We start from the raw sequence: 19,399 nt of genomic DNA, 5'->3' as shown, positions 1-19,399 counted from the left end.
ACCCATCCTACCTAATCATTACCTATTGGTACAATACCCATCCTACCTAATAATTACCTATTGGTACAATACCCATCCTACCTGATATTGGTCTTCTTGTACAATACCCATTCTACCTATTATTTACCTATTGAAACAATACCCATTCTACCTGATAATGTTCTTCTTGTAAATTACCCATCCTACCTGTTAACTGTCTTGCTGTACACATCCATCCTGCCTGATTAATATTTTCCAGGATTTTGCAACCTGGTCCACTATACAGCATACTTTCATATCACCGGTATGTTCCAAAATAAACCACTAGTTCAGTTTCAAAGTGTTTGAAAATGTTTAATTCACAGAATACTTACTGTACAAAGTTTGACTTTATTGTCAATAAATTTACTGACACTTCAACTCATGCAGCAATAAAAATACATACACTGTACATGCCCGTCACCACCTCTGCCACAACTAATGTGACCTGTCCCTTGCCCCATGATGGGCATCACCAAGATGGCGACAACCTCTTCTTTTTAACACAGTGAGCTAATCTGGCTCTTACTGCACCCCCATTTACAGCATGTGTTGGACAAACCCAATGCCGCTTCCCTTGCCCGCCTCTCCACCCCCCTTAGGGAGTCATCTGATGATGATGCAACCCCATGCCTTCCAACAGATGGTTCTCTCCAGTTCTGGGGGGCTCCATAGTCCAGGACGTCAGCGTTGTGTGGGCGTAAGTTGTTAGCCCAGTCGTTGAACACCTCTTCTTCTTCTGGTTCTACATCCGTGGAACCTAGGTTCCCAAATATCTCTGTGGGGTCTCCTGAAATACATAGACATGTTATGAGCTACCATGAAAATAGCAAAATGACAAAAACACAAAAGTCTGATAACAGTGTTTAATTTAATATCCTGCCTGCTATCTAAAGTAATACAATGTGTCCCAGCTGTCCCTCAAACATCACTTTGTTGCTTCTAGCATGTCCACCCCATAGAATGAACATGGCTGTCTCTGTATGAACACATGGAAGTCCAACCAAGAGTCTTTTGGAGAAGAGACTGTGATTTTGGAGGAGCAGAGACACCAACTCTCCCTTAAACACCAGTGAGATGCCTCCTGCATGACCTCCCCTCTTCATAGAATGAACATGGCTTTCTTTAAAGACCCCAACTACAAGTCTTATGAAGAACAGAATGTTTGGCTTCCAGTGGTCTCAGAGGTGCGGAGACACCAAATGTCCCTCAAACACAAAAGAGATGCTTAAATAGGGCTGTCATTGCAGAGCTCATTTACTAAAGATCATTTCCATGCCCGTATGTAGCTTAAACCCAGGCTATACACAGCACCCCAATTTCTAGATCAGTGAACACAAAATCCGACCCCTTTCGGCTTTTATACCAATTTGTCAAAGCCAAATCCTCAGTGAGAAGGTTATGGTATTTGTCAGCTCTAGGTTTTGGCCAGTTGGTGGACAATCCAAATTCCTCACATTCTAGTGTCATCTACAGATTGTTCATTGCGGTTTATAGATTAATCTAGGTTAGAATACGAAAATACGATTATTAAATTTGAATTTGAATTATACATTAAACATTTCATTTACCACTAAGCCAACAAGCTACATGTGTTACCTAAGGAGAACTAGATGTGATTGGTAGTATCCAAAAATCTCAATATACTCAATATATATCATAAACATATTTCTCAATACATTTGAGGGCTCTGTTTTCTAAATACTGGACTATGGTTATGCTTTACTGTTTCTTTCTCATAGTGAAAGTATACCAGTTATGTGTGACTGGTGATTAAAACTTACTCATCCTAGTTTAGAGGTCACCTGAGTACCTACAAAGAAGGCTGAATAGTTGTAGGTAAAAACAGAGAATAGAGAAAATCTACAGAACATCAATAAAATTGACTTTGCTCTCATTTAGAGATTCTGTTGGGAAGTTAGGGGGAATCTCCCCGTAGTGACAATACAAACCAAACCAAAAGAAAACTAGCATGGTTTATAATGATTGCCTATTCTCCTGCCTAGTCCAAAAAAACAATTGAAGCGACAAAATGTTATATCTGTGTTCTTATAAGTGTAGGTAAATCGAGAATATAAACTTTCTTAGCTGTTGCAAAATAAGGTAAAATACCTGTTAATTCCACAATAAATCATAACCTCATCACACGCACGGATACAAGACTTTTCTAGAGCTGCCCCAACTATCTGGAATGGTCGTCCTCGTCCTATTGGGCTTGCTCCTACTTTCTGCTCATTTAAAAGAACACTCAAAACTCATCCTTTCAAACTTGCCTACCCATTTTCTTCTGTCTTTTAAAACCGTCACTACTTACCACCACTACATATCTCCCATCCTATTGTGTGTAAATTCCCCCACCTCTTACATTGTAAGTTCTTCGGGACAGGATCCTCTCCTCCTCCTGTGTCACTGTCTGTATTAGTCTGTCATTACTATTTAATGTACAGCGCTGCGTAATATGTTGGCTTTAAAAATAATAAGAAGAAAATATTTTTAATAATAATAATAATAATGTCCTGTGCACTCTTCAGTCTAAGGCAGGGTTAGGACCACAGGACCCAACCATCACCCTGGATGTGGAAAAAGAGAACATGTTCTATATTCCTAACACTCTACCTTTCTAGCGTGACATTGTTGTTCCCTTCCTAAAACATTACTTTGAATGTGATAAAAATAAAAAATACAAGTGCCTAAAAAAGGAGAAAACAAATGCATACTCCTCGCCTACCTCCACCTTTCAAGGACACAAGGGTATCTATTTATAAAGCAGTGAATCTGACATCCCCCAAAACTTTTCCGGTGTGGAATCTTCCATGTGTTTTCAATGGCAGTGATTGATTCTCCACCAGAGTATGTTTGGTGAATGTCAGATTCACTGCTTTATAAGTAGCCCCTCAGAGGTGGTATCATAAGATGTGTTCAGATTTTACAGTCACTGAAAAAAACTGTTAGTGATTATTTCTGGGGACAGAGGAATGGCCAAGTGCCATATAGACACCATTGTTCATTCCATTAGGAAGGAAACTAACGGGTTGTTTCGTGATCCAGCAGGACAGATTAATAAATTACCTCAGTGGACACCTGTACAGACATTAGATTTTTCACCCAACCCGTTTGATTAACAAAAAAATTAGAATCTGTACGTAGCTTTACTCTTGCATTTTTAAGCTAGGCCCTTGGAGTCTCAATCCTTCTGCTGCCTTCTCCAAAGAAAGAGAGAACAATCAATGAGGAAGTATTGGACTCTCTATAGTAGAAGACCCAGGTGGGCTGATCTGGTACCTCAATATGATAGGCGGATCTTTTCTGATCCAATATTATTGAAAGAACATTCTAGAGAGATATAAAAAGCCTCAAAGAGGACCTTTCAGACCCTCACTATGGTCCTGATTTATAAAAGCTCTCCATAAATGAAGAAGATAGGTCATGGGAAAACCTGGGCGGACTTGGATTAAATCTAGTCCAGGATAGAAAACATTTGCAATCTAAGAGTAAATGATTGGTAATGAATATCATATTTTTTCTAGTTTGCTGGGTCACCCAGGTTCTCTCATGATAGCCTATCTTGTCCAATCTTGAAGAGCTTTGATAAGTCAGACCCTATGTGTTTAGGTGAAATCCTAAATCTAGCTCTATAGTCAAAAAAGGCGACTTCAAGTTTCTGAGTCATTTTCCATTGTGCCAATCTAAATTTTGGGTGACAGTTGATGAATGGCTTTTCCGTGATGTTATATAAGTTGTAAAATTATACTTACCTCCCTGCAGGGCTTCATTCCTCCTCCACCGGGACCCTCCACATGTAAAGATGACAGCTCGTATGAATTCTCTGCCGCAGAGCTTCACTCCAATGGTAGGCACCCGAACATTGGCGTAGGCACCACCATGCCAAGCCAACAGCCACAGGATCATCAGTAGGGCTGGCGTCAGGCGCTGCATGGTTGCTGGACTCTGTCTGGAGCGCACAGGTGGCAGGAGGGAGAATGAGCACCATCTGCTGTTGGCCACCTTCTTATAGGCAAGCCGTGTGGACCTGAGGTTGGAGATAAGGACCCTCGCTCGCCACCACCCCCTCCCCAGACCAGCCCTGAGAACAGAGATAACCTTTCAAAAGGATAATCAAGCAAGAATTATTCAAAGCCCGTCAGAGGGAGCAATCACCCTGACACATTCAGAAAATCACTTTCGCCATGTGATGCACAAGGAGCCGCAACTCTAATGGACAACATTGGAGGTGGCATGGGAGAGCAAGATTACAATGGAGTTGCTAATGCTAACATAATACAATGGAGGATGATGCTCATAATAAAAAGACTGATTTCCGGCTTTTTATTTTATAAGTTTAAATGGGTTTAAAGCTGAATAAAAAACACAACCTAATGCAGCTATATAGTCATGAAACTTTACATATATTTTAAATTACATTAGTTAAAGTAACCAAATCTGAGCTGATATAGGGTAATCTATGATGCAAAGGCAAGCTGGGGGTGGGGGCAGAACTAGGATCCAATCATTGCTATAAATAAAATAGACTAAAAAAGGACTGAAACTACATTATCATTGCTCTACTGCTCCTTTATTATCCAATCACAGGCTGGGGGCAAGTGGATGGCCAAGCTGTATTTGCTCTAATTGCAGAAGAGGAAAGTTAGGTCAACAGACTGGCCACCAATACAAAAGATTGTATTGTTATGGAACACTTTGTAGTACTTTTGTACTATTGTGATTTGTGTTGTCTGGAAATTTGTATGTATATAAATAAATAAAAAGTTTAAATAATTAAAAAAAAAACAAAAACAGACTGGCTGCCTGATGTCTGGATAAGATGATCTTCAATGGGCCATTCTCTTTCCTTACAGGTTCATAGATATGCATCCATGTACACAAATGTGTTGCTGCTCGATGCCAGTTAACCCAAACACAGTTAACATTCCCTTACCCAAGCAAGTTATTTCATTGGGCATGGAGCGAGATCTCCGCCTTGAGATCCTGGCAAAGGTCCTTCATATTAAATCCTTACAAGGCACCAGGAAGGGAGAGAAGTTAGCGATGACCCTATTGGGCATTTTAGCAGAGGGGGGTAGGTGTGCAAAAAGATTACAACCTACAGTCTATGTTGCTTATAGTTGTTGGGTTTTAATGGGCCTTTTCCCGGCACTGTCAGCACAGCACCTCTTTTAGGTTTAACTCTGAACCTGGCTACTCAGTAGCTACCCAGCAACCCCTCCCTAAATAATTGCTTGCTCCTTTTTGAAACCTGAACTTTTGTCGTATGACATCCAGTCCCTCAAGTCTTCATCCAAAGAAATGGGGTCCTTCTTTGGGTGTCCTGCATAATGTGGATAATAGAGATGAGCGACTTGTGACGAATTGTGCCGTTCTCGCTTACCAAACATGTAGGTGAGAACGGTCTTTGTAAATTCGTCCGGCAAGACCAAATTTTTTGGGCCTGCAAGAGCTGATTGCTCTTGTAGCCCTTTACTAGTTGTATGTGTTCTTGGACAGATAAACTCTATCCAGGAACACATACTACAGGGCGGCAACAGCAATCAGGGAAGTGGAGCAGCTCCGCTCCCGATTGCTGTTGCAGCCCTGTACTATGTGTTTCTGGATAGAGTTTCTCTATCCAGGAACACAGTTCTAGTCTCACAGCTGGCTGCTCATGAATAAATGCATCGTGGGAAATATCCTCTGATTTTTCCCACGGCCGCATTCATTCATAAATGCAAGCTGCATGACTCACTCTGAGAGGAGGAGTATTGTGGCTGCATTTATGAATGGAGCCGTAAGAATCCTCCTCTCAGTGAGAGATCCCTGGGCACTACAGGTCAGAATGAGGATTTGCCCCCATTCTGTACTGTAGTGCCTGGGGATCGCTCACTGACAAGAGGTTTCCACAGCTGTATTTATGAATGCAGCCTCGATAATCCTCCTATAGTTATTTCCGATGGTTTCGCAAAATTTCTGCAAATTTCGCGGACCATTGGAACTTCGAGGAAATTTTCACGAGAATGCCAGAGGCATCCCTGGGGTCTTCTTGGAATCCAGAAGAGTTTCAGCAGGCATGAAACGCCATATGATGGAATTCTTGGTGAATGGCTGGAGGAGCCACATTTGAAGAGCTAGATTACGGGTCCCCTGCCCCTAAAAACAACACAGGCCATAAAAAAAAACTATTTGAATGAAAGAGAGGGTTATAAGGAGGCTACATTTTGCACAGAAATGGTCTTTAGATTGATTTCAATACTTTGCATCTGAGGCATAAACAAGTCCCATTCTGGAGGATATGGTTATTGAATCTGAATTGGAATACAGAAACGTGTTTCTTCTCGATCAGAACTAAAACTGCTAGACACTCTGCTACCCTAACCCTCTCCCCTACTAATGAGTATTCGGGTAAACTACCCCTGCAGGCCTGTGAGATCTTTTCTGCCCTATAAAGGTAAACCCAAAAGAAATTACAGTTGCTCCAGTAGGGATAAGTGCTACACCTAAAAATGAAAAAGCATATTGCAAGCAGGTAGGTCCTTTATTGCAGAACAGACAAGTGATGATTCTTCAGCAATAAAATATAATAACTTGCCTATTCACATATTTAGCTAATTATCCGGTGCCGACAGTGTTTCGCCATTCCAGCTTCCTCAGGGAAGGATGAGACCTATCACCTGTACTAAGACATGAAAAGCATTCATCAGTATATAGTTATATCAAAAAGAAATTCAAGCCCTGAACATTAAAGTCTATAGGCAAAATAATCATCTCTATTTTGAATGAGAGATGAGAGACGAGGAGAAACAGTGAGAAGAGTTTAGAAGTTCCTAATTGGAGTCCTAAAACATATAGCATCCAATCCTCAAGAGTATGGGCTTGTTATATATTGTAACTCAATTATTTAGATGGTTATGCAGCAAAATCATAATTTTGAATGTATATATATATGTATATATATCTGTCATTGTTATTGTGGAAGAAATATAGAAAAAAGTGCTATGACTTGTATTTTTACCAAAGCAGTGTTTGCTTTCCGTAACCCCATAAAGTTACTTTAAAATCTCACCGGCAAAGTTTGATATTTACATTTATATAACATTAGTGTGGCTTTTATGTAACGTGATGGAATTGTAAAGCTCAAAGTGAACGTCTGAGTTCTATTTTAGGAGAGATTTATTGCCATGTTGACACTACATTGTGACGCATGCACTGAAAAAAAAAAGCAGTAGTCACGACATTATGATGAGGCTATTTTGCATTAACAAGGTCACAAATTAGCATCACACCTGTTCATGGGTTTTGTAATTGCTATTATTTTAATGATATTGCTGTATTGTGAGAATTTATTACGTGGGCAACATTCTTTTTTCTTTTGGGGGGCTCTGGAGCAGATAAGTAGTGATCAGACTTTCTCGACCCCCATCCAGATCTGCGGAAACAGATCTGTGATCATTACAGCAGGGATCAGTGCGGCCTAGAGAGAAGCTGAACTATAGGAACTGTGCCTTGGCTCTCACACTGGGAAGATGCAATGTGACATTCATGTGAACATCAATGCAATAAGGAAGCACTCTATTTTTATTCACCCAATTTTAGAAGATCAAGTAGTCCAGCAGGTGATCATTTAAGGTCTTGAGCTTAGTACGTGGCCTTCTTGTGTCTCATGTGCTAGCTTTGCTTGGGGCCTGCAGGGAAATGCTCACACCATGAGGCCCAGTCAAAACAGTTGCCATTCAAGTACCCTTTTAAACCTTGAGAAGTTAGGAAGGACAGACTTTTAAAGTTCAGAACCAGAGCTAGTCATTAAGACCTTGCCCCTGGCCTGATCGGTCCTGCTCAGGAATAAGTCCTATTGTTAGGAATTAGCTCTCTCTAAGGAGCACCTTCCAGGTTGAGTCTAATGTGCATTGCTTTTAGGACATCCAGGCTCAAGGTGGAAAGGAGGAACCATCTGTGCCGAAAAATGTCAGCTAGAAAGGGCTGTTTCAGGACATTACACATAACAGTTCCCTATCAGAGAGAGAAGACCTTAATAATATGATGCTTGTGGTACCAGGGCCTGTCCATGTCACATTAGGGCTATAGTGACCACTTCACATAGCCATTGGATTGCCATACTATGGCTTTAGGGCCCCCAACCCTTTTCTTGGGATCAGATAAAACAGTTAAAGACCTTTGGAGATTTGCCCACCCCTAGCCACCATTTAATATTTTGGGAATCTTACGCATTAATCCCTTTTACCAGACTCCACTTGCCAATAAAAGCCCTAAAAAATTCAAAGTGATTAACTGTCATCTGATTTCATATAAGTACACCAGGAACCCCCAATCCAGCAGCTCCCAATGGGGTTTGCTACAAATTTAGCATTTTTAGAGCATCCAACAACACAAAATGTGTTGGAGTATCATTCAGAAGCCACCCATGTGGGTTTATTACGTTCATTACCACAATGCAATAATGTGAACAGGCCCTGGATGCTGCAATAGGAGAATTCAGCGAAGGTTACACCTAACTCCAGACAAAAAACTTTAGTTTGGGAAAAAACAATATTTACCAGCCTGGGTTTCAGTGCATTGTCAGATTTGCATAGCCTACTTAGAGAATGTCCTCAGATACACACACATCGCCCCACAGACATTGCTATGCAGCTGAACTTTATTAATCTGTCTTTCATTAGTCACACTGCCGATGACACAGATTTCTTTGTTTGGTATAATGTCACCGAGCGGAAGATAACATCGTACAGACGCAGATAGTCGCTCCTCATTGCCCTAACATTTTAATAACAAAAGTCTCTGCTGTCACCTCCGGGACCTGATCTATGATTCCCCAAACCTCTAGTGGCAGTGGAAGAGCTGCACTGAATACAAAGCAGAGCAATCCTCCGGTTTAAAGTAGCTTTCTAAATAGATATATTCAATTCTTTCATTGTTGGTTACTCCATGTAAAATCTATATTTCATTTACCACTGAGGTTTGGTGGGTACACTTTTTGCTCCTTGTATTTATAAAGGGTTGACATGCTCAGGGTATAGGTGTACATTATGGTATTTGGGACAGATAGGGTGTTCATGGATGAAGGGTTTCTAAAGCCCAGTTTGGTCAGGGATTGACATGAAACCATCATGAGTTGCAATGTGTATACAAGTGGCATGCTGTGTAGAAAGTTTTCCTTAAGTGGATAAAAAATTAGCTATATGCAGTCAAGGTCAGAATGACCCACCAGAAAACTATAAAAAAAACTTCTGGTGGGCCCTACTGATATGTCCAGAAATGACATTTTCCTATGCTATATAGAGCATCACGGGGCATCAGACTGGGCCTCAGGTGGACCCCTAACCTCTTCTGCTTTACAAAAATGTGCCAATGCTCCTGGTAGGCTTTGTGTTCGATGGGCCCCAGGTCCCCAGCCCAACCCAGCTGACTTAGGGACAGATATTGCAGTAGTATTGGAAGATAAGCGATTCTAATCACTTCACAAATTTCCAAGCTGAAACCTATAGCCCTGGTTGTGTCTGCAGGTTGCCTACAGATATTGGTCATGCATAAAGGCCAGAATGGAACACTATCATCTAAAATTTATGGACGCCATAATCTCTAAAGAGGCTGACTTGGGCTCAGCACCCAATGCTGGTCACATGCTGTTATTATTATTATTATTATTATTATTATTAATAAACAGGATTTATATAGCGCCAACATATTATGCAGCTCTGTACATTAAATAGCTGTACATTGTATGTGTATCACCTGAGGACACCCCCGGAACAACTGAGTTCAGATGTTTCTAGTAAAGAGTACTGGTAACGGTACAGCACACAAAGACGCTGTTGACAATTGCTCACTTACAACCTTGTAGCAACAATTTAGGGAAGGGTATTTTCTGTTTCAGCATGACTGCACCCCTGTGCTCATAGCAATGATTTAATAAGAATTGTAAAGGAGAAGGAGTGTGGTGCATAGATTTCCGATCTCAGCCCTAACAGACACCATGGAAAGCAGATGGAGAACCAGGTCTTATCATCCAACAATATTACCCAATATCAAAAATGATCTTGTGGGAAGCTTTCTCATAATAAAATGGAGGTTGTATTATCTACAAAATAGGAATCTAAGAATGAAAAGTTGAACAGGTCCATATAGTGTAGGTATGATGGTCAGCTGTCCAGAAACATTTATTCATATAGTAGAGTTGCCTATATATACTTGCCTAATTGCAACTGCATTTGATGTATGTATGTTTTATATCCTGCTTGAATATATTACAGCAGATCGTGAATTTTAAGCTTATGTACATAGAAAAGAACTATATTAACAATTAAATCTTCGAAGCAGAAGTGGCTGTGTTAAGCTGCGTACACACCTGCAATTTTTCTCGTTGGACGAAGGCATTCCTTATCCACTGCTTTCTGGAAAAAAACATTCACAGCACCATGAGACAATAGCACACCAGATAAAGCTATCTACCATGTTCCAGGGTCCGGATTTATTGATTGACTCAGACATTGAGTTTTTATGATATTTTGGTAATAGGGATTTCCCCTTCCAGGAATAACAATTGGAAAACCCCTTTGTTGGGAATGACGCAAGCCAAATCCAACCAAACAGCTAAAGAGAAAGATTTCCATTGTTTTCCCTGCAACATGCTGCAGGATTCTGGACTGTGTCAAATGATTTCAAAGCTTACCTGAGTAAGCATAATGTTGCCAAACTTACATTTATTCATGGCCAAAAAGTTTGGACATCCAATCCATTTCTATTACCGTGGAAGTCAGCAGTGCTTTCGCTAAAGGAATTGTGGGTGTTGCTTAAAACGGGCCCCAAGGAGCCCAGCAATGACTATGCCATAGCACATGTGAGTTTATGTTCTTCCTAGCCACTATCTCCCACATACAGGCCTACCTATGAAGGCCATAGAAGAAAAGAAAGGTGTGAATGTCACCGGGGCAGGAAGCCATAGACAGCAATTACAAAGCATTAAAAACTTAAATGTTCTATACCTCTGCGCTTGCATATCAGCTCCCTGATTCTTCAGATTCGTTGTACTGTGTGTATAGGTCCAAAGCAAGCATTCCACAGTACATGCTTGGCATCCATTGTATCACTGATTTCTCTGATCCTTCCCATGCACATGCGCACAGCAAGTATTCTACCATACACCCATAGATCGCATTGCTCTACATTGCATGGGGCATGTGTGCCAATGGGTGCTTGAGATTCATTCTAATTCATTCCTCCACATCATTCAATATTCATTGAAGGTAGTGCACATTACAGTGATTATAATGAGGCTTTATAGGGCCCCAGCAAGTAAATCTGGCTCTCACGTCTGCACAGTGCGAGATCAGTGATTTAGCTAGAACAAGGAAAAAGATGGAACAAGATGGCGGTGCCCGGCAATTTCTCTGCACTAGGACGAAGGAGGATTCCAGGACGGCACAGGACCCGATCAAGGACATCTCCAACGGGATTGAGTAGTGTAATAACATTTTCAGATGGAATGTGACAATTCAATATAAAGACACAAATCAGAATTATATTGATGCCCAAATAATCATCACCCAACACTACGTGCAAATGTTAATAAGATGCCCCATGTTTAGCTGGGATGGGTAAATTAACAGTAACAGAAGAGCAGAAGTATTTATTAATGGAATGCTGCCTTATGTACAAAAAATATGAATAAATCCCAAGTGTTAGCAGTACTGGAGGGTACGCTCAAACAAGCACTTTCTATCCCTTCTATTAATTCTTTTCTTAGTAAAATGGTTCATACGTTTCCTACAAACTTGAGCAGTCCAACATGATCAAATATGCTGTGTTAAGATTCATTTAATTCGTTTGTAACATGATGTTTACTCATTACAATGGCAAAAATATATGTAGGATATGAAGGTTGTTGTATGCTGAACATCAATTTATCGAAACCTGTGTATTTAGCAGAAGGTTGCCATTAAAAACAAATAAATGGCACCATAATGCACCATTTAGAATGCCATTTGTGGTGGTAAGTTATTGTAAAATGTTCAATAGAAATAAAAAGTTTTAAGGTAACTGTGCCTCAGAGATATGATAAAGAGCTGAGATGAGGAAGATACTTCAAGAAACAGAGACAATGCAGGCCAACTGGGGTGGATGGAGGTTGGAACAGAATTGATGAGCAGCAGGTAGCCATACTGAATGGTCAGTAACATCTTGCAGAGCTTTAGCTAAGATTGTCTTCATTTGTTTTTTGTATTTTACTTCATTTTTACGGTATACAGTTTAATTCCTTATGAGTGGTTGTTTCACATTTTTCTTTCATTGGTGACCAGTCTTCATTGGACTCTTCCTATCCAACATACTTCCAAAATAATCAGATGCTGGTCTCCTGCTGAGATGTATGGTTCCTCCTGCCACCCACCGATGTCTCTATTGTGTCCTGTAGTGATATATGGTCAGCACTTGAAACCAAAGCCATAAAGGATGGGATAGACATATCCAACACTCTCAAAATTCCATGTTTGAAGGCTGTAGTATTTAATGACAGAGAAGTTTGAACTTGCACCTACAGGGAGACTTTTTTGCAGGCACCTTTTTTTAGATGTGTTTTACTTACTCGAGCCAACATACATTTTGCTTTAGATATACTTTAAAGGTTTTTGATTTGATAAAGAATTCTAAGAATAATAGGCCACAGTCCATCAATTTTTCCCCAGCAGTATTTGCTGTTAACCACTATGCCGCTGCTGACGGGAACTACTGATTAGGCTTGCGGTATGTTAGCTGAGCAGTTAGCTTAAGGCCAACTCTCCACAGACAACTATATGGGGTTGATTTACCACAAGTGCTCTGCTATGTACCTTCCAGCACAGGAAACAGTTATGGTTAATGTGACAGGAAAACCGTGCAACACACAGACAGTTTGAAAACCACCATTTTTACACAGCCTGACACACATAAGTACAGTCTATTTTCATCTGTTATGAACAGGGGTGGGTGGTAACGATTAAAAGGAAGAACAAAAAAGTGATGTTGCAAATAAAAAAAAAAAACTTTTAGATACTGATGCACAGCTGCCACAATTTACATTGTGAGAGTTGACTAAGTTGCAAGTGCTGACCTCCTTTGAACATGCTTGTGGCCTAGCTGTCCTTGGCTTTAACCTTTAAAACACTGAACTACAAGAACAATGTAGTCACTGAACTTCTTATTACTCTTACTCCTACACTCTTCAAGCTTTCATGAATTATAAAGTTCTTTGTGAAGATCATGTCAGCTGGAATCTAGCTTGAGCATATGCAAGGTTAGTTCTGCAGATGGAATTGTGTGTTCAGAGTGTGCTACTCTTTGTTCATAAAGGCACCAAGCAAGTTTGTTGAAGATGAGTCACACCAACTCTCAGAACTGAAAGGTCTTAAACTGTGTTCTTTGACCTGCAAATTCAACTCCACTGATTCCCACTATTGACCCAGCTTGTTCCTTGACCAGTCTTTGTGGAAATGTTGTTCAGAGAAATCACCAAGAGGTCCAGAACTGTCATCAGACTTTATATTCTTCCAGATTACAGCAAACCAGAATAGCACTAGAGAAGTTTGTAGAAGTTTGAACCACACTCTATTTTGCTAGAAGGACAATGGATCATGTTGAGTTCTAGTCAAACACTGCATTTTCCAAGGAAACCAGTGAAGCCGTATTGGAACAAAACAGCCTAACCTTTGACAAGTAGAGGCTGTGTATGACAAACTTTGCATGTATTACCATCTCAACCCAATAGGACATGCTGCTTCCTATGGAGCTCAATGTAGGTCAAACCCGGCCATGTGCTGCCATGTGTACTGCTGAAAGTCAAAGAAATTTTGAGACCTGTGTATAAGCTCCATCCTGAACACTTGTGAAATGCAGAAAAACAAATGCTCATTGACATAAACCATGAGGATTGTGAGAAATATCTCCCTCTTTGTTCTTGGAAAGTAGATGACCTTGAAGCTGGAACTTCATAAGCCATAGATAACATTGTTCCACAAACAACAAAAGATTATAATGCCAAAACTTTTTTCAGTTTTAGATACTGTGGGGATGTATTGTAGTGAATAAATTATTATCTTTTAAGAATGAATGAAACATATCAAAATTAAAAGGATAAGTGTACTACATGAAATTTTCCAGTCATTTGACACGCAAGAAGCTCCTTTTGTAAGGCTACCTACACACGTCAGGTGATTCTTGTCCGATTATCGCTTCAGGGCTGTGTGTTGACGAGAGTTTGAGTGTATAGCGGCTGTCCGAGGTCAGATCCTAGAACAACCGTAATGCAAGTAAAGGGGAAAGCTGCTGCTCACTTGTTCCCCCCTCTCCATAAAGCAGAACAGCGTTATGTACAGCACTTGTTCATGCATCTTTCAGTCTCTTGTCGTTGGAAAGGATTGTGAAAGATCTTGTGTATGTAGCTCAAGATTTCTGAGAGTGAGATCTGCCAGGACAATCACGCATAAGATTCCAATAATAGTCTAGCATCATGTGTGCATCCCATGTTCCTTGGTACCTGTTCCTCCTTGTTTTTATGTCTTGGTGAAATCTTTCACCTGACTCTTCGCTCAATGCACCAATGTTTTCTGGAAAGCAGTCTAAGTGACTGCGCAGATAATGGACTTTAATATTCATATTACAGCCAAGCCTATTAAAGTGAAAGAGCATATCCTCCACTAATTGTGTGTAGTTGTCTGCCTTCATTGCCTAAAACGTTTGTCACAACATGACCAAGTGAAGCCTAGGCACATGATTCAATTTCATTAATTGATCCTATGATATGTAGGTCATTTATAAGTTGTCTAATTTATGGTCCATCAAAAATTCCTGCCTTCAGTTTTTTCATTGTCATTATGCACTATGTATTCAATGCATGACACGTCTTTATTTAAAGCCTTTCCAAATAGTTTTATTAGACCTAGCTTTATATGTAGTGGTGGTTGTACAATTCTATCCCGTGCTACCAAGGGTTCATTGATTACATTTTATCCTCCAACTACCATATATTCTCTCTGATGCCAATCTTTTCTTGCCTAATCTTCATGTTTGGCTCCCCTATCCCAAAAGGCATAAAAAGCAAGGATTCTTTGTGCAGCCACTTCAAGTCTACACAAATCAGGCATTTATGTTATTGGTAATTTATTTTTTGCAAGACTAAAGAGATCGCCTTGTACTTCTCTTTCATCCTGAGGGAGTGACCGGTTGGAATAGAACCATATATGTTGCTGTTATTTAAAAGAACACATTTCAAACTACATTTCGAACTTTTGATAAAAAGATCGCGCTCACTCGGTGTTGTGGTTTCTGCTATTATCTGCCTCTCCTGCTGGTGGTGCTGAATATCTGGTAAAAAATTAACTTCCTTTGACCATCAGCAGATGGCTGCCTTCAGGAAGAACGTTATGCACACAGCTGGATTTAGCCCGTTCCCGAGTCCTTACCAGATCCTCAATGGTATTTAACCTGCTCCATGCTGTGGGATCTGGTCCTGATACTGTTTATGGCCTAGGACCTGTTGATCCTGACTTGAGTTGTTGGTACCTTTATTTTCATATTAGTTTGTAAGTTTGTGGTTTTGGTGGTGTTTATCACTTCTGGGTTGTCAAAGGTTTTGTTTATATATATATATATATATATATATATATATATATATATATATATTTTTTTGCATCACTCCTAAAATAAACTTTGATAACACGCATCAGTGATCTTACATAAGTTTATGCTGCCATTAGTGAGTACCTGCCTCACTGCTTGTGAAATTTGTTATACTCTGATGGGTTATATAACAGTTAGGTTATATTCTGAAAGACCCATTTTCATCACAAGGTTTCCAATGTCATTGGAGAATACTAAATTGTTGTCTTCGGTAAAGAAAGAAATCTTTTTCTCTCCTTCTCCTTTTCATTCCAGGCTGAAGTACATTCTTTTAGTCTGAAGGCAAGCAGTTCAGAAGAATCCTTGGAAAGATTTAGCTTTCTGATCAGATCACTCAATTTATTTTGGTCCAAATGTTCCCTATGTGAATTGGTTTGGAAATCATTGCCTCAATTTTCTTTACCTTGTGCAATATCAGACGTGCAAGACCCATCCTCTGAGAGCTGTAGTATTTAACGAAACAATGTAATGAACACAAGATCCGAGTGTGGAAAAAGTCTCCTCGCTGAAGGTAGATCAAGGGTAAGACCCCTTGTCATGAATATTTTGATTAATGCCTATGATATTAATTTAAAAATACCAGTCACCAAAGGGGATTTTCGGTTCCCTCCAATCATTGGTACTTCAAATTTCAGGCAGCTTCTTTTTCCATTTGTCCACTGCTGCAAATTCTCTGTACAAGTTTTGTATACAATATGATGAGCCCATGGCTTATCTTGATCTCAAAGCTTGACATAACAATAAGCTATAGGATTCCAATATTAGTCTACCAAGTTCTTTTTATAAACTTGCTTTCAGTGTGTAATTATTGCTATTACACAGTATTTATATACTGCCAACATATTACACAGCGCTTTACAAACTCCATAGTCATGTCACTACCTCTCCCTCAAGGGGCTCACAATCTAATGTCCCTCCGTAGTCATATGTCATTAATACAGTCTATAGTCAATTTTTTCTGTAGGAAGCCAATTAATCTAACTGCATGATGTTAGAGGAAGCTGGAGTACCTACAGAAAACCCACACAAACATGAGGAGAACCTGCAAACTCCATGCAGATAGTGTCCTGGCCAAGATTCGAATCTAGGAGCTAGTGCTGCAAAGGCCAGAGTGCTAACCTCTGAGCCACCGTGCTGCCCACAAATATAGCAAATTATCCTGGGATAATTCAAACAGCTCCATCTTGAAGTAGCCATCACCTCTCTGGTGTTCGATCTGCAAAAATAAAATGATGAGTAAAAATATACACACACACACCTCCTATATATATGATCATAACTATTATACAGTAAAGTTACTTACCTTTTACAATCCAATGTTTTGGATATAAAACTACAGCTGGAAATATGTAAACACTCATATCTGCTACAGAACACAAAAACACAAACCAGGTAAAATGTTAAGCTGCGTACACACCTGCAATTTTTGTCGTTGGAAAGGATCTTTCACGATCCTTTCCAACGACAAGGGAGTGCACGATGCATGAACGGTGCTGTACATACAGCACCGTTCATGCTCTATGGAGAGGGGAGGGGGAAAGCGACGGAGCGGCGCCCTGCTGCGCGCTCTCCCCTTCCCTTTCATTAGGATCGGTTGTCGTCCATAATCCGTGGATCCGGCAGGACGGTCTTTCGGACGATGGACGACAACGACTGTACACACAGCAGATTTTCGCCCAATAATTGGCCGATGCCGATTATCGGGCGATAAAAATCTGACGTGTGTACGTAGCTTTAGAATGTAAATCTTTAGGTATCTGTTTTAAACAGATCAGGTTGAGAAACCTTTGAAATATACATTTATGTAGTCTATGAAAATCATAATTTATCATCCAAATTTTTTGCACATAATAATATAATAAAACAGAACAAAGGCGATTTTGTCATTTGAGCGTGACATATTTATGCCGTACATAGGAAAAAGGAAAAGAAGTAGACGAATAATTGTGACACAAAGGTCATTATACACAAAAAGTGTGGGTAATTTAATACCTACATTTTCCATTTAAATAAGGAAGCTTGGTACTACATCCTGATTCTGCAGAAGATTTTTTTAAAAGGCTCACTGAAAGTTTATACATTAAATTATAAGAAATTAGAGCTAATGCACCCTATCCAAAGCAATTTTCTGAGACCCAAATACCCCCATAAAAAGGTCTAAAAAAAACTAAAAAAACTTTTTTGGTTACATTTTTAAACATTTGTACAGTTACCAACAGTCATCTAAAGAAGAAACCAGATATTTTAGAATCGTAAATCTGTAGCGCAATGGCACATAGCAACATGCGGCCATGTGTTTCTCTTTTGCAGCAAGCCCTAGATTTATGTGCTGCGCTTTGTATTCTGCAAAATGCAGTGCATTGCAGCGATCACAACATTGAGCATGCTTTTAATAAAAAGTGATAGGGAACGAACATAGCTTAATTGGCTTTTCAGAAAATTCCCACTGCCCAGAGAAAACAATCAGATTTTTTTTTTTCAATTTCCTTTTGAATGTCAAGCTTGAACTCTCTGCTCACCTTTTCGGTGCGGATGACTATTGGTGCCCTTATTGCCCGTGGTATCTCTCAGTTCAGAGTCTATTGATATGTTTAGTAGCATTCGCGCACAAATGAACACAGCATGCGTAAATCTGAATTAAAAAAAAAAAACAACAATGCAATGTGTTGGGCTGCAATGCAGAATAATACCTTGCAGGAATTAGAAACAAGGTTCTAATTCCTGCTTTAAACTTTAAAGATTCGGACAGGTGGTTGTTGAGTTTCTGCTGTCAAAGCTGAGATAAGCATATTAGCTCAGGTTCATTAGCTAGACTCTCGGGGAGACCTGGCATTCCCGACTTCCCTTGTACCAGGGATCCATGTACTCCGCGCACACATGAGCGGCAGCTACATCACCCTGGCATGACCAATCGAGACAGCCAAAGATTGTTGCTGGGCAGAAGAAAGAAAGATGGCGGCAACTAATGATGGAGCATGGATAGGTAAGTGCCGCAGGGTTTAGTTCTGCCTTAACATATTTAGGGTAAGTTGGCACCCTATTAATTTTTCAACAGGCTGACTTAATGCAACACACAATAACATGTAACAATAACAATGCCTTAATTCATCACCTAGATCAGAAAGTCCTTCCAGCTGAATTTTTGATGGAAAGCCAATTGCCAAAGAAAGAGGAAATGGAATCTCTTGTGTTACAGGAAGTTCCCTTTATCCGCTGTAGGTATAAATAGAAAACTGGATGATACTTAGTCTTCTGAAACGTAACAATTCTCGTCCACATGCGCACCCCTCCATTGCTGACTGGTTCAACTTCCTGACATTTGCAAGAGTTCTGAGTGCTCGCCTATCAGGCCGCTTGAGGGTGACAACTCAAACATCAATTCAGTATATGGTTGTCACCCTTTACACGCAATGCCTAAAGAAGTTTCGTCATAGAGCGCTCACCTGATATTCTTATGGGAGTTTTGAATTTCGGAACAATGAAAGCAACTTCTGAAATTATAATATATTTATTAAAAAAAGAAACAGGAAAGATTTGATATATTCTTACTTGTTACTAATTGCAACCAGAGCACTTTTTGTACTCTGACACATTAAGGTAAATTAGTCTACAGACTTCAGACTACGTGGCCAATATGAACTACATATCCCAGAACCCCTTGCTTTTCGCGCCCGCGCACTTCCCTCAGGGCTAGGCAGCTGTTATCGCCCAGTCACGAAGTGACAGG

General features: G+C 40.0%; 1 protein-coding gene across 1 annotated transcript; it reads right to left on the bottom strand.

The window, feature by feature from the left end:
* Positions 1–307: 307 nt before the first annotated feature.
* Positions 308–4,163, bottom strand: RLN3 (relaxin 3). Its single transcript, XM_072403046.1, has 2 exons — positions 3,774–4,163; positions 308–808 (listed from the first exon to the last, which is right to left on the bottom strand). The coding sequence occupies exons 1-2, from the start codon at positions 3,952–3,954 to the stop codon at positions 519–521; spliced, it is 471 nt and encodes a 156-aa protein (XP_072259147.1). The 5' UTR covers positions 3,955–4,163; the 3' UTR covers positions 308–518.
* Positions 4,164–19,399: the final 15,236 nt, after the last annotated feature.

This window comes from Pyxicephalus adspersus, chromosome 2 (genome assembly GCF_032062135.1).
Source record: "Pyxicephalus adspersus chromosome 2, UCB_Pads_2.0, whole genome shotgun sequence".
Taxonomy (NCBI): domain Eukaryota; kingdom Metazoa; phylum Chordata; class Amphibia; order Anura; family Pyxicephalidae; genus Pyxicephalus; species Pyxicephalus adspersus.
The sequence above is the reverse complement of the archived record's forward strand: the minus strand, read 5'-3'. Positions and strand labels throughout refer to the sequence as shown.